Source organism: Dermochelys coriacea, chromosome 1 (assembly GCF_009764565.3).
Source record: "Dermochelys coriacea isolate rDerCor1 chromosome 1, rDerCor1.pri.v4, whole genome shotgun sequence".
Taxonomy (NCBI): Eukaryota; Metazoa; Chordata; order Testudines; family Dermochelyidae; genus Dermochelys; species Dermochelys coriacea.
In genome coordinates, this window is record NC_050068.2 from 257,783,260 (window position 1) to 257,799,485 (window position 16,226).

The 16,226-nt window shown below is 47.1% G+C and overlaps 1 protein-coding gene across 2 annotated transcripts in view; it reads right to left on the reverse strand.

Moving 5' to 3' along the window:
* The window catches only part of CACNG2 (calcium voltage-gated channel auxiliary subunit gamma 2), a 62,398-nt gene extending 48,798 nt beyond the window's left edge, over nt 1-13,600 (reverse strand). Inside the window, exons 1-2 of one of the 2 annotated variants that reach the window (XM_038422148.2) lie at nt 12,233-13,599; nt 11,562-11,707 (exon numbers count right to left, since the gene is read on the reverse strand). In XM_038422148.2, coding sequence (XP_038278076.1) covers nt 11,562-11,703 — 142 coding nt within the window. In that variant the 5' untranslated portion in view covers nt 11,704-11,707; nt 12,233-13,599. Of the gene's footprint in view, nt 1-11,561 lie in introns of both variants that reach the window. The other variant, XM_038422139.2, reaches the window with a different exon arrangement.
* Nucleotides 13,601-16,226: the final 2,626 nt, after the last annotated feature.

Here is a 16,226-nt window from a genome sequence, read left to right on the forward strand (position 1 = left end):
ATTACCATTCATTCACTTTCCCACTGAGAAATAAGCATGGAGAAAAAATGTTTCCCACCCTCTCTCTGCTATTGACCTTCAAAAAGCCATGACAATACTAATACCCAAATTATTTCCCCTTGGACTAAGGGAAAAGGTAATGCTCAGGATCTAAATGAAGCAGCGGTAATTATTTCTGACTGACTTCTTAGAACCCACCCATGCTAGGTGAAGTTCTAGAGGGGAGTGTGCCCTAGGAAATGAGGGCAACCATCAGCCCCCAAACCTTCCACCTTAATAGCAGGGCTGTCAACTCATTTGTATTTTGGAAGAGGACACCCCCCAAATTCATGGTGTCACCCACTCATTCAGCTGCATTTGGAGGGTGAACAGGACCCTAGCTCTGACTCCCACCCCAAGAGGACCAAAGAAATGTTGGGTCAAGAGAACCAAAGTTGTGTATGTGTATGTGGGGGGAGGGGAAGGGGGAGGAGGGTATGTATCAGAGATGGTGGAGGGGGGGAAGAGTGGCACAGAGAGAACAAACAGTTACATTTAAATTAGATGTGGATTGGTGGTTGTGGTAGTGGGAGTAGAGAAAAGCTGATTTAGAAAAGAAAAAGTCTTAGGCACTTTCTTCCGTCGGAAATAGCCCTGTTTCAATGGCTGGTTCTCAGCAATTGGTTTAGCTGCACCGGGACTAGCCGCAATTTAGCTGTGAGTGTAGACAATCCATGATCAACAGTGGCTCAGCTAGCTGTGTTTTACCCCTGGTTTAGCTGAACTGGTGCTGTCCAGGGTGCATCCTTCTCTACACTCACAGCTAAACTGTGATCAATCCCAGGGTGACTAAACGCATAGCATAAACAAAGCCTTAGAAAGAGAGACGGTCTCGGAGAAAGAGCAAGTTTAGGAAGAATGAAAATGTGGAGACAAATTGGTAGGAAGAAAACACAGACCCTGAAAAAAGGCATCGGGGAATGGAGAGGAGAAAGTGGGGAATGGGAAGAGAAGAATGAAAGGACAAAACCCACCCAGGGGAGGTAGCTGGTGAGTGTTATTTTTTTATTTGACAGAGTGTTTGCTTTACACGACATTTTGAATCTTTGATTTATTGGTGGTTTGGCTGCTTCTAGCCAAAACAAACAAACCCCTAGCTTTGGACAGGAAAGACATGACACTATGGGCACAAATCTGACCCCTTTTAGATACCACACTACACAGATCATTCTCATTTTGTGTTTGAAAAGCTGGCAGGTATCAGTATATGGCCTCTAGGTTGTGAGGTTCAGGGTACAGTCCACAATGCTTCTGAGGGGTGTTTGCTGAAAAATTTGGTGGGGGGCTGGAGTATGAACTTCAGCATATTCTACTGAAATGGATTCTGACTCCTGCCTCTCCTAGACCATGCCCTGTTGTGAAAACCCGATGTGTGAGGGCTCTGCATGCATGAGATGGAAAATGAGGGGAGACTGTGGTCTAAAGAGAAAGAGTGTAACAGGAGATGGGGAGGGATGGCAGTGAAGAAGGGAGAATGAAAGAAAGAAGGCTCCAAAGGAAGGAAGGAGGCAGACAGAATGGTGGAGCGTTCGTGGTCAGAGACTCAAAGCCAGACTGTTCCATCTGCCATTTTGCATATTCTCAAAATCAAACTGCTGATCTAGTAAAGGAATCTGCACCTGGGAGAAGCCAGTTTGTTCTAGGCTCCTTCCGAATTCTCTAGACAGGGTGATGGGCATGAAGATAGAAGTAGCTCCCCAAAAGTGGTAGTGGGAGTCCAACTTACTGCTGGTATAAGGGGCTGTGCAACTCCATTGACTTTACTGGTGTTGCAGCCACTTACACCTGCACTGAATTTAGCTCTGGGTCCCTAAAGTGTGCTGGAAAGGGAAGGGCACAGAAAGACAGTGGTAGAGATCCCTGTTTCACTCACTAAACACAAGTACTGCACTGTATGGGCCTGATTCTCCTGTCACTTGCATCTGATGTAAAAAGCAATACAACTCCACTAAGTTCAGTGGAGTTACTCCAGAGTTACATCAGGGTAAGTGAGCGGAGAATCAAGCCCTTCACTGTTGGGTATGAAAACAGTACGGCATTATACGGCATTGAATGCCAGTTCAGTGATCATTCCCACAGAGGCAAGAGAAAGGAGACCACCTCATTTCTAGTTCAGTCATGATGGCATCAAAGAGGCCCAAATCCTATTGCTTTCTCTTGCAGCCAGGAGTCTGATAGGAATAATTCTTTACACTCTAGTATCTAGTATCTTCGTAGCTGACTACTCATTTATTCAATAGGGTACAAAGGAAAAGACTCTCCTTAATTCCATATACCCTCAATTGCCCTCGATTCCTGGATCCTTCCCAGGGAAATTAGATAAAAATGATCTAGTCTCACTGTCAGTTTGTGAAATTTGGGCAACCATTGACACTAGCAGAAACACAGGCTACTTCAAAGCCTATGGGTGCAATTGAGCAGGGCTAGCATTTAGAAACATAGGAATTTCCATACTGGAATAGACCTGTGGCCCACCTAGTCTAGTATCCTGCCTCTGACAGCAAGCAGCACCCATTCTTCATAGGAAGGTGTAAGAATACCATGGCAGGAAATTGTGGCATAATCTCTCTCCATAAAGGTCTCATTCTAGTTTCTAACAGTGAGAGATTGACTTAAGACTTGACGCAAGAGGTTTTAGATCCTGTGCAAAACGGTTATCATAATTAATTACCACAATTCTGGATAGTCCTGTTATCCACATAAACCTCCATTCACTCACTGAATCTTACTAGGTTCTTGGCCTCAACAACTTCCTGTGGCAGCAAATTCCACAGTCTAATTACACACTGAGTGAAAAAGTATTTCCTGTTATCTGTTTTCATTTTGCTACCTTTCAATTTCATTGCATGGCCCCTCCGTGTGTCATGACAGGGATTACAGACGCTCCCAACCTACCGTATCTAGACAAATCATTATTTCATATAATTTAATCATGTCCCCTCTCATCCATCTCCTTTCTAAGGTGAACAATCCCAATCTTTTCAATCTCTCTTCACATGGGAGGTTTTTTTCATGCCCCTAATAATTTTTGTCACCCTTCTCTAAATCCCGTCTAGTTCTGCAATAACCTTAGTGAGATGAGGTGACCAGCACTGCACAGTATTCCAGAGAAGGCCACACCATTGATTTATTTAAAAGCATTATCATTTCCATATTATTCTCCATCCTGTACTTTATGCATGCTAACATCTTGTTTGCTTTTTTTGCCTGCAACTGCGCACTGAGCAGAGGTTTTTACTGAGCTATCTGCCATGACTACCCAATCCCTTTCCTGAGCGGATGCTGTTAATTTAGAACCCTGTGAAGGTGTACGAGTGGTCCCATTTCTTTCCCTCCAAAAGGTGCATTACTTTGCATTTATCCACACTGAACTTCATTTGTCACCACGTTGTCCTTTCATCGAGCTATTCATTTGGGGCTCAAGCAGCAACCTGCAGACATTGCCCCCACCCCCAAATCCTTTAAATGTCAGTGCTCATCTCAGCTTTCATTTCCTTTCTTGCAAAGAAAACCTCCCCAATAGAAACAAATGGCTGGGAATGAATGTTTGCCCTCGCATGTCTCCCTGACAGTCACAGATTAGTCACAGCACAACAGTCACCCAGGGCTGTGGCCATGGCACCCCTTATTTTTTGGTAGGCCCCTGGACTAACTCTTGTCTGAAGGCTGCCGTGAGCTGAGCCCTATCCTCTGCCGAGCTGCCAATGAGGCTTCCAGTCACAAAGAGCTGGAGGCAGCAAAGTGGAGGAACTGGCTCAACTGCAGGCAAGTAGCGGAAGGGAGCAGCAGAAGGGGGGCCCAGGTCTCAGACTGCCCCAGTGGTGGCAGCATTCCATCTGAGGGAAGAAGAGGAGGCAATGGGGGAAGGAGGGCAGGGAAGTGGGGACTCTGGCTTCCCCTTCGCAACAGCAACAGCTGTCAAATTCCTTGGTGGAGGAAGGGAGGATAGTAACAGCTCATGAGGGTGAAAGGAAGAGGGAGGGGAGAGGGGAAAAAGAGACATTTTATAAAGCTGGGGGGAGCTGGGACAATTCAGAAGTGGAAAAGGAGGAACAGATTTCCAAAGGGTTGGGATCCTTCAATGAGGGGAGATAGAGAAGAGACAGAGATGGGAGAGGATACAGAATAAATAATGGAATAGAGGAGAGGAGAGAAAAAGGAGAATGCAGGAGCAAAGGGGACGAAGAACAGAGCAAGGAAAGCAAGAGGACAAGATCATGTAACAAGAGAGGGGACCAGGGGGATGGACAACAGAGAACCGGGAGTGAAGATGAGAGAAGAAACGAAGGGAAAGGAGAACTGCTTTTGAAAGAAAGAACAGAAGGGAGAGGAAGATGAAAAAGAAAATAAAAAGGGAAAATAATGGAGAGAAATGAGAACAAAATAAAATGGAGATGGCTAGAATGAATCAAAGATGGAGGGAAAGGAAAAAGCTGGGAACAGAGATATAGAGGTAAGGTCACATACGCAAGGAAAAACCCCTAACTTTGAGGTGCATTTTCTTTAACGTCAGTTCTACGATCCCCCTGATACACCTTAAATCGCTGAACGTTTGGGGGAAGGAAAGGGATGGGCAGCAGCTGAATTCTCTAGCAAAACACACTTTCTTCTGTGAGCCCTTTGGAATGGCAGGACCTCACGTGTGATGTGTGGGAGCACAGTTCCTGTCAACTAGCGCAATCTGGAGGGCAGAAACGGCACATAATGGAGGAGTGATGGCTTCCCCCCAGGATGGAAAGGGCATGTTCAATTGGGAACCTGTTCTTAAAACAGGGTCAGTGATAGGAGATTCTAAAGGGTTCCCTGCTCCCAGGCTTATCATTGCTTTTGGGTTCTGTTTTTAAATAGGGTGATGCTGATGTCAAACCTCACCAACACCCCTGCCTACTGCCCCCCACCCCACTGAAGAACTCTGGATTAGACTATGCCAAACTGGAATGGGTAAAGGGTGAACAGAGAAATGCATGGGTTAAAATGGAAACCTCAGACAGGAATAGCTTTCTGTATCCCTGGGAAAGAGAACATTTATGTTATCCCCCATGTAATTTCTTTATGCGTTACTGCTGCCACACTACATCTTTGTGTCCCTCCCACTACATTTCCCACCCACTCCCTTCAACAAGGCAATTCCTGGTGTACTTCAGGACAATATTAACTCACTGCTCCCTCTCTCTCAGTAGGAGGATTCATATTTTCTCTTTTAGAGCTATTTAGAAGTCAGTGCCCAGCCGTTCACCATTGTAGATGAGCACTAACCTGTCATAGCTCACAAATGAAATGAATTTGCTGGTCCCAGCCTGTTGGATATTCACCCACATCATAAAAGCTCTGCACAACTTGCACTTATTTACAGTCAGCTATGAATTAAGTCTAGAGGAGGACCAAAACCACCAAAGCTTCAGGGCTCCATAGGCAAACTTCCTGTCTGCTGTCCCTCACCCTAATGAAATGTAATCTTTCCCCAACTTTTGAATCCTTGATCTTTTTCACAACGAAGATGCAGCCAGCCAGCCCAGACCCTCCCTGTAGTAGGTGGAAAGCCAGCAGCAATCAGCTATGCGCTGGGCCATCACCTGCTGCTGTGGCTCAGGCTCAGCACTGCATCTAGGCCTCCTGTGATCCTGGACCTTGAAGGTACAAGGACCCTGAGTTAATCTGTTGCTGTTTACAGCATGTGCTCAGAGGAGGTCCAGGAGTAGAACAGCAAGGGGTACTACTAGTCAGGACTGGGGGGCACTGGCAAAGCTGTGTGAGCCAAGGACTAGAGTAACAGGCAGTTTTGCAGGGCTGAACTGAGGTGCATTGGCAGAGCTGTGTGGGGGTACTGGGACCAGGACAGGAGATTGAGGAGCAGATCATGAACAAGGTACAATGACAAAGCTGTGAGGTAGCCCAGTACTGAAACAACAGGGAGTCTACACAGGTCGAGGATGAAGTATGTTGCCAGAACTGCGTGGAAAAAGCTTACCCAATGTCTGCCTGCACCCTGCTTTATTTTGCTGTCAACCCTTCCTTTTCATGAACGCTGAAATTGCACTACACTCCTATGCACTGTTCAGATATAACAAGCTGGAAAGAGAAACAGATCAGCTCATTAATTTTCCTCAGGAAGGGTCTCTAGGCAGGAATTATTTTCTGCACCAACATCCATTCAATTACTTGTCTTCACACCAGTGAGATCTACAGGGATGTCTAACCCTACACACATCACTCATGCCTTCTCTCACTGGACTATTTTCTCCAGTATAAAAAGCCTCCAAGAGCTGTTCCTTTTCTAATAATAATGATATGACAGAGCCAATAAAAATACAGAAATATAAAATACAGTTCATTTCTATTTAAGAACATAAGAGCTGTCAGACTGGGTCAGACCAGGGTCCATCTTGCCCAGTATCTGTACCAGAGCTTCAGGGGAACTGCATAGAACAGGGCAATTATGATCCATCTGTCTTCCACTTCTGGCTTCTGATAGTCAGAGGCTTAGGGTCAGTCCAAGCATGGGATTCCATTGCTGATCATCTTGGCAAATGTATTTATCCAGTTCTTTTGTGAACCCAGTTATACTTTTAGCTATCACAACATCACATGGCAATGAGTTCCACAGGTGAGTTGTGCATTGTGTGAAAAAGTACTTCCTCTTGTTTGTATTAAACCTGCTGCCTGTTAATTTCATCAGGTGACCCCTGGTTTTTGTATAGTGGGAAAGGGTAAATAATGCTGCTCAATTCACTTTTTCCACACGACTCAGGATTTTGTGGGCCTCTATCATATCCCCCCATTCTCCGGTTCTCTCTTTTCTAAGCTGAACAACCCTACTTTTTTTTAAGTCTTTCCTGATATGGAAGCCATTCCACAGCCCTTAGCTGAACCTTTTCCAGTGCCACTATATCCCTTTTGAGATGGGGCAAGCAGACCTGCGCAAAGTATTCAAGGTGTGGTTACAATCTGGATTTATACAGTGGCAGTGTGATATTTCTGTCTTATTTTCTAGCTCTTTCCTAATAGTTCTTAACATACTGCTAGCCTTGATAAGGCCCCAATAAACTACTGTCTTTCAGGTTTTAAGATTCTATAAGAGGAGGATCAAATTAGTTCCTAGTAATGGAAATCTACAGTTAGACCAGAAGTATCATTCATAATAATAAATATACAAAAGGCTCCATGCAAAGAGGGAAATGGTTTGGAGGATTAACAACTTTCTTAAAGGCAGAAAAGGCGTAGAGTAGCAGATCTATGGGTGCAGTGAGTTTGCAGATCTCAGCTGTTTGATGGGTGGGTGAGCAATTAAAAAAGAGTGCGGTTTTTATATTAAAGGAGCTAGTCTCTGCCCTTTTAAGAAAAACAGCACAAAGATTCTTGAGTGACATGAGAAATTGCTTAGACAGTGCAGCTCTATGAGAGAGAGAGGTACCTGGAAGCAGATCAAAAAACATCGCTAGTTTGGTACTTAACATGAGCAGAGACTACATTTCTCCTCTTACCCTAGTGTAGGACTGGAACTCATTGGTGGGCTGGAGAAAGAGGGGAAAGGACCCTCTGCTATGAAAGAACATTGAGATTGGAATCTTTATTCACTCTAGCACAGAAGGTCCTCCAGTATAAGGTTGGAAGTCCACTGTGGGGAACCAAGCTACTGTCTGAAAGAAGCTGAACCCTCACACAGAAGGAACAAGGGGCCCAGATTTCCAAAAGGGACTAGTGACTTTGAGTACTTGAATATTTTGGTGCCTAACTTGAGACACCTTAAAGGGACCTGATTTTCAGAAAGTGCCCCTGAAAAACACGCTCCCTCTTCCCCCAAATAACTAATCGCTTTTGGAAATTTTGGCCGAGATACTAAGTTTCCCTCTTACCGCAGGATGAGGACTGGGGAGGTGGATTGCTGCAGGGAGCAGAATGGGTGGAGAGAGCCAAAAGCAGAATGAACATGGAGGCTGACAGGATGGTAACTGGGGCCAGATAATACCTGAGAGATAGATGGGGCCAGGGAAGGAGAGAGCTCTAGGTGATAACTGAGACTGATTGGTGAAGCAGAAGGACCCTTGAATAGAGGGATCCATGAGGATGCCCAGCAACATCGGGCCTATATAAAGGTAAATAATTACAAGAATATTTCTAAAAGAAAAGCTCAATTTGAAATGATTACTACAGTACTTATCCACCACTATCCAGCACCAGCCCAGATTTCACGGAGTCCTTGGAGGACTAAGGCAACTCCACATGCCAGTGGCCTGGACAGTGTCCTTCTGCCAGTAGGCCAAGAACAAACATTGACTACTTCCTCAGTTCTTTTCCATCAGTGTAGCTTCTCACACACCTCACCTTACAGGCCTGACCCAAAGCCCACTGAAGTTGATGGGAAAACTCCGACCTAATGGTGAGTGTGTCTCACTACAGTACACCACCACCCTGTAGATGTGGGGGATTCCAGACGGAGGGTCCTCTTTGCCATTTCCACTCATTGTACACTTCATAGTATCATGAGGTTAGAAGGGACTGCCAGGTTCATCTAGCTGAACCCCCAGGTGAGATCTCAGCCTTCTGTCCTCCCAGGTGCCAGGCCACTGGTGAACTCTGTGAAAAACAGGAACAGGTCCTGGCCCCCAAGCAGCCGGCTTTCAAATATGGTGACTGAGAGAAGTGTTTCTGATTCTCTCTCCGGAAAGGGCAGGGAAGCCAACCGCACTAATAAAAACCCCAGAGAGATGAGAGGCAAACACAAAGTTGCTTTTCATTTGCAACCCTTAGACAGCAGCTTGACAAGAAGATTTGAAATATGGTCAGCTAGGGTAGGGAATGACAAGAAACCCAACCCCACAGAAATCCCTGCGGGGAAGGCCCCTCCTAGGGAAGCATGAGGCACTGCTGGCTTGTCCCAGCAGCAAAGGCCAATTCCGCTTAGAGTTAATGCTCTAAAATCCCCCGCTTTGCACGCACCCTTGGCCAGCAAACTGTGCTGCTTCACCAGCCCTCTGTCAAAGTTTTAGTGCAAACTCTACCTGGCCTTGCGCTCGGGAAAGGCCGATTTTAGCAGCTGGGCTAGTTAATTAGCAGCAGAGCTGTAGCTGTGCGCTCCACCCTCCCTCTTTGCCTCCGCATTCCCCCGTAGTGGGATGGGAAGCCTCATCTCCCGCTGAAGGTTCACATAGCTTGGCGGCAGAGCAATTAAACAAAGCGGGGATGGGGAGGCGGGAGCTGATTATTGCCAGGGAGCGGGGCGCTGAGCCCTACCAGCGCAGGCTGAGGGGGAGAGGGTCCTGCAGGGCCAAGCCAGCTGTCTGTCTGTCTGCATCTCACACCCCCCTGTTGCAATTCCCAACCCTTGAAGCTCATTCACAGAGCGAGGGAGAGAGCCCCAGAGCCTGCTAGCGAGGGAGTGCAAGGGGCTGATGGCTCCTTGGGGGACCGGATGGCAAGTGTGAAAAATCGGGACACTTTTTCGGGGGGGGGCCGGGAAGATAGTTGCCTATAAGACAAAGCCCCTAATAACCGCAGGTCTGGTCACCCTGGGGGGGGGGCAATTATGACATTTTAATGTAAATAGTCCAGTGCTTGTAATCTAGGGGTAGTCCCAGCTCAGGACATGTCAGTTTCTGTGCCTTTAGGGGCCGGTCCAATGTGGGGGAGAAGGAATGCAACCTCTCCGATTTGTCGTGTGTCCGTCCCCCCCCCCGCCCCATTGTAGCCATAGCTACGTGCCTGTGGGTGTACACACAATCGGAATGCACAATATTCCCTACATCAATGCCCTTCCCCCCTCTTATCTCTCGCCTTCATCTCCCAGCTAGATCGCCAAGCCTAGGGACACAGATCACCGAGAGGCTGTTTGCCCCAAAGCTCCCCATCTCATTTCGCTTTTCTTTCCTTTTCCTTTGAAGGGCTCTTATATCAATGTTTAATGAAGTAGCTGTCTCTCTCCCCGATTCGGATGAAAGCTCCCTGAGCGGGTCTTAAGGACGGGTGGTGGGGGTTTGGGTTTTTGTTTTGGGGAAGGTGTGTGTGTGTGTTTAAAACCTCCCCGCTGAATTTACTGCTATTGATTTTCTGGCTTGGAGCTAGCACCAAGTATGCAGAAGAGAGCTCCTCTGCAGAATGTGTGAAAGGCGGCGGTTTGGATAGAGAAAGGGCACCAAATGCAGTATGCGTCAAACAGACCATCGCTCAATGAAGTCACTTAGCTATTCAAAACATGTCCAGCCATCACTCAACCGTTTGCACCAAGAACTGGGGAGGGGGGCGACCATTCGCGCTTCTTCCCGGACCACAACCGTTTCCAAACAGCCTGGTTTGGTGAGAGACGTTAGGACACAACACAGGTTATTCCCTCCCCGCCTCCACCCCACCCCCAAAGCTCCAGGGCTGGTTTTAGAAAACCAATTCTGCGGGATCCACTTCCCGCTCCTCATCAGAGCGACCAAGGCTAATTCGGTTAAGGTGGACCCATGGAGACATGGACATACGTGCACATTATCTGTGGATGTCCCCACCCCACCCCCAATCGACCCTCCTGCTTACAGTCTCGTCTGGAACACCGATTTTACGATGCACCGAAATGCTCTGTGTGTGTGTGTGTGTGTCCATAAACCACACATTTGCATCCGTGCTCCTCTCCTTCCAGGACGTGATTTGAAGACCCCCCCCCCATGCACACATACTCCAATAGCAATACGAAACAACACAGAATTAAAAGCAAAGTGCTCGCCTCCTCTCCCCACTCCCCCCCTTCCCCCCAACGTCTGAGTCCAGAGGTTGGCTGCATTGCTGGTTCTCCAGTGGCCATCAGACTTGTCACTGTATGTGGGAGCTGAGTTGCAGCTCAGTTTCACCACATTATACTTAGGCTGGTTTTCTGTTCAAAGACTTATTTATTTTTAGACTTTGCAGTAACCCTTTAAAGAGAACAAACAAACAGGAGGGGGGACCCCGCAAAAACAAAACCCACCCCAGCAGCGTGTGGCTGCTCAGAGACATTATGAAATGCTCTTGAACTCTGCTTGAGCTGACTGGAATCATTCGGATTTTCCAAATTAGGCTGTTTAGACAGAACAAGATCGGGGGTTAGGTGCTTTTATCCCCCCATACAGGGAACTTGATATTTACATATGAGGTGTTTTGCCGTTTTTTTTCCCAGTTCCCAGACTTATGATCATCAAAGCAATTTGCAACGGAGAGCAATTATTTTACTCTGTTATTATAGCCAACAGTGCGCCAGTTATGTAGCATTTCACTTGCTTTCCCAGGCAATAATGATCCGGAAAAAGGCGGATCACACAATTGCTTTTAACAGGGTCTCTGGATGTTTACACAGTGCATAGATTACTCTAATTAGGAGGGGGTTTATTTTGGAAGGGGGAAGAGGAAAGGATAAAGGAACAGCGTAGAGAGCATATTTTACCCCTCTTATTGGCTTTTCTTTCCTCAGCAACTAACCCAACCACCGTTTTTCCACGGTGGAAGTGAGAAAATGGTGGAATGTGGAGAGATTTATTTGGGGAGGGGGGAGGAGATCCGGAATCAAATACCTTCCAGGCAGCAGGTTCTCCATAATCCAGAATGGGTCATGACTTCCTCGTTCTTTTTGCTGGTTTCGTTCTCACTGACACTTTTAGTCTTGCAAACCCCTCTGGAGTAAAGCCAGTAGTCGGTCCCCACAGCTATGGTCATCAGGCTGAAGGCAGCGAAAGCACCAACGGTGGTTAAAAGCATCTGAACACCTCTGTCAAAGAGCCCCATAATTCTTCATTATACAAATACCCAACCGCCTTCCGATTCTTGGGGTGTGTGTGTTAATAAAATAATAATTCCACTACTAATATAATGGGTATATATATATATATATAGAGAGAGAGAGATATCAAAAAGGGAGGTAAGAAAGCCCACGGAAAATAGTGTAAATTATAAAGACCACACGGGAAGAGGCTTGCCTTTTAAATCAGAAACGTTCCAGTTGTAATATAAAAAAAGAAAGAAAAAGAAAAGAAAAAGAAAAGAACAAAAAAGACTAAAGCGAGAACCCCCCCAAAATGAGATGCCTTAATCCCTTTTTCTAAAATTCTGGTCTCCAGTTTCCATATGTAATGGCTAATTTGGAGATGGCTTCCACAGTGAACAGGGGAGCAGCAGCAGCATCCTCAACACAATCTCTCATTATCTGGACCTAGACAGTTAGAGATTGTAAGAGCAGAGATGCAACCTTCAGGCGTCTTGCTTAGCTCTGCAGCCTGCGCCATGAAAATCCTTTTTCTTCTCAGTTATCTTCCCGGGATTTTTGTGGTTGGCTTTTTGGGGGGTTCAAATTCTTCCTTCCTTTTCGTCCTTTCTTTTTTCCTACCACCAAACCAGACTTCCCAGTGTACTGTGAGCCCTTGATTTCAGCGGTACAGGTCCTGAGGTCTTGCCTTCCATGGCTTTCCCCACAGCAGCAGCAGCAGTTGTTGTTGTTGTTAAAGTGGGCAAGAGGGGGGGGGTTTCTCCCAGAGAATCGAGACGGATTTCCCTCCTCTTGGCAAAGCTTCTGAAAAGAAGGGAACCGGTGCCTTGCTGCAGGATTTGCTGCCTCTGTCTCCCTTCCCTGGTTAGTTCCTCTCCCACCTACTGCATTACCGTGGTGGTGCTGAAGTGGACAGCTCCCCTGCACCGATTTCTCCGCGGTGCTGAAGAACAGCTCCTGTGCCTCTTGCCCGGGATGCTGATGGGAAACTGGGGGGCAAGCGCTTCCTCTTCCTATATCCTCTTTTCCCCAGCGTCTGCAAATGCGATTGACCCTGCTCTGCTCGGAGGAGCAGGGAGGGATGGGGAAGGGGTTGATTAGCCTTCCCACTTGTCCTTTCCTGTTTTTACCCCTCTTCTTCCAACCCTGAAATGATAACTCCCCTGGGATCCAGGAGCTGAGAGAAAGGCGTAGCTGGATCTCGCTCGCTCGCTCTCAGCCCAGCCTCCTTCGCATTCCAGCGATACGTGCCCAGAGCTCCAAATACAACCCTCACACCACAATTAGACCAGCACAAAACTTCAATCAGCCGTTTCTCTTCCCAGGAGACGGGGGAAATGTAACGTGGAAGGGTAATTCAAAATTAAATAAAATGTTTTTTTTTAAAAGCACTTGATCTCTATTATTCTAAGGCTGGCTAAAAGTTACATAGTGGGGTTTCCCCCCTCTCTCCTCTCATTTCTTTGTCTCTTCCTAACTAATAGTGCATGAATCTCTGGGTGTCTTTCTCTCTCTTTGTAGCTTTCCTTGAAATCCCAAATGCTGTTCCAACAAGCAGACATTTTGAAAAGATTAGTAATGAAAAGGATTTTTTAAAAAAGGGTTGCTGCAAATTGAAGTGTCTCCTCTCAAAAAATAATGCTCCTTTCATGTCTCCATTTGAAACCGAAAGGTGCGTTGATTGAATCCATTCGAATCAAAGTCGGAATAGTTAATTGTATTTTTAGTTTCCTGTGTCAGACATAACTCGTTAGTACCGAATTCGAAAACATGTCTATAACATTGTACAATGCTGACATCAAAGCATGTCATAATCCTTTCCCCCTTCATTACACTAGGTTAATTGTATTATTCGCCTCGCTCGACATTCTATATGTGTAGCTGTTCTTTAATCTAACAGCAGTAAAGAGAAAAATGACTTCATCTAATTCCTGATGCTACAGATTTAATTTCTCTCTGATCAGCTTCATAGTTCATAGAACAAGAGACCAGAAGGGCTGCTTTAGGTTCACTGTTTTTCTGCGGGGGGGGGGGGGGGTGCAGGGAAGTTGAATCAGTTGGAGCGTTTGAGACACGTTGCAATTTCATAACTCTCTCTCTCCTCTCCCGCCCCCCTCCGCTGAGCTCTTGCTTATAAGACAATCTCTCAGATGTCTGCTGAACGCTAAAGAGTTTGTTAAAAAAAATTTTAAAAGTGAATTACAAACCACTTTGCACCGGGTATAAATTAATCTCTAAACGTCGCCTTCTGCTATCGAATACTGGCTGACATACAATAAAACACCCGCTTCTCAGCTTTGCAAGTAAATTACTAGACTACCTGGGTTATAGCCTAATTTTCTAGACGAACCATTTCTGCCCACACAGGCAATGACAGGTTTGCTGTAGTGTGAAGATCATACATTCTCTCTTCCTTTGTCTTCTGCTTTTTCCCTTTTCCTTTGCTTTCCCTCTTCACCGTGTGGCTCCATTGCCAACGACTTCTGGTTGTCTTCTTTGTCCCAATAAACACATTTAAACCCAGGAAAGTCTACAAACGGCGTTCAGTGCATAAAACAGCCCGGCCAAGCAAGGGGAAACAAAGTTTATTGACGGGGCAACCACGTGGCTACATTGGGGTATAGAAGGGACAAGGAGACTCCCCCTTTCCCTACCAAAAAGCCAGTGTCTCGCAGCACAACAAAACCGGTGCAGGGCAAGCTCCTTCGGACGGGGCAGGAGAACGCTCAAACCCCAGCTATGCCCAGCCCTACTCCACGAGTCTTTAGGATCCCACCCCGCCCCAATCCTATTTATTCCTGTAAATTGCTAACCTAGCCACAGCAGAGCAGCCCTCGCCCCCGAATTCCCCCCGGCCCTGCCCCTCCTCAGAGCACAGTAAAATGGCAAACACGCTCAGGAGGTTTTGTTTGTCAACAAATGAATGCTGATGTCTGGCACCATCCCTAACAGGAGCCACAGCAGCAGCTGCTCGGTTCCGCAGCCGCCGCCGTTCCTCCCGGCGGGGACAAGAGGAAGGATCGGAGGACCGAGCGTGGTTTCATGACGACGTTTAGGCCTGTCTGGTGAGACCTCGCCCCCCCCCACCCCCTCCCCGCCCCAGCCTGCCCGGTTCAGTCCCGTGCCTGACAGGCGGCAGCGCTGCAGCGGTTCCACGCACAGCTGGGCGCAGCGGGCATCTGTCTGGCACACACGTGCTGGATGTGGGATGTGCTGGGTTTGTTTGCTGGAGGTTGGGAATGACCCCGTAAAGCGAAGGAGGCGAGCCAGAGAGAGTAGTCTCTGCTCAGTCCTTAGTCTCAGCGACGGAACTGGTGACCCTGCTCTCTCCCTACAGTGGGGAGCGGAATTGCGGGTTTCTTTCTGCACAAAAGGGGGTTCCCCTGAGCAAAGGGCGTGTTTTGCTGGCTACAGGTGGTACCACCCCCCGGCTGCTTTTTCTGCACTGTCTTCAGCTGGGGATGGATGGGGCTGTTCCCCTCCCCCATGGGTGTTCTCTTGTTCTGTTACTAAATAGATACTGGAAAGGCCAATAGCCTCAGAGATCCTTTCCTCCAACCTCGAGTCCAGGAGAGTGACTAAAATCATACAGGAGAGGGACCCCTCCAGAGAGGCTGCGTCTGCCAGAAAGGGATCTTTGGAGAGGGGCTATAATTGTGAGGAAAGTCTTGGGGGGCTTGAAGATCTGAGACTAAGACTACTTAGGAGCTAGTGGGATTATCAAAGATGTTTTTCCCCTCCCCCAGGGTGCCATAACTGTGACGGGGAGGTTCTAGGAGGGGGAGGATGGGGGTGTCTCTGTCCCTGCATTCATTTTTCATTTCTTTCTCCTCCAGGGATCTCGACCCATCATGGAATGTTTTGTTACACCCAGAATCCACAATCGCTCTGTACAGGAGGTAGGAGAGAACAGAGCAGCCAGCTGTACAAAGGGTTCTGAGGCAGGAGCTCTGGTGAAGAAAAATTACTAAAGTTAAAGGTGTAGCTTAACATATAATCCCTGGGGCACTCAGATACCACAGAACATGCTCAGAGGAGAAAGTCCTACACACTTAACACACTTAAAACTGCCTTCACCAAACAAGGACACTCCATCAGAGTAGACTGTGTAATGGAACAGGCCATGCAGATACCCTGAGATAATCTACTTCAATATGGGGGAACACCCCCCACTGATAACACCCCCTATGTGTCACTACCATCCCACAGTGGAATCTATATAGGGCATCATCAAACAGTTACAACCCATACTTGATGAGGACCACATCCTGAAAGAAATCTTTACTGAACTCTCTCTTCTGGCCTTCAAACAATCCCCAGCCTCTCCAAGCTCATCATCAGAAGCAAGCTCCCCTCAGACCAGGACACACTAACTCAAAGCAGCACCAGAGCCTGCCAGAACAACAAATGCGAAACCTGCGGATATATCGCTACTGCTACAATGATCAATACCCTCCACAACACATCTTTCAAGAGC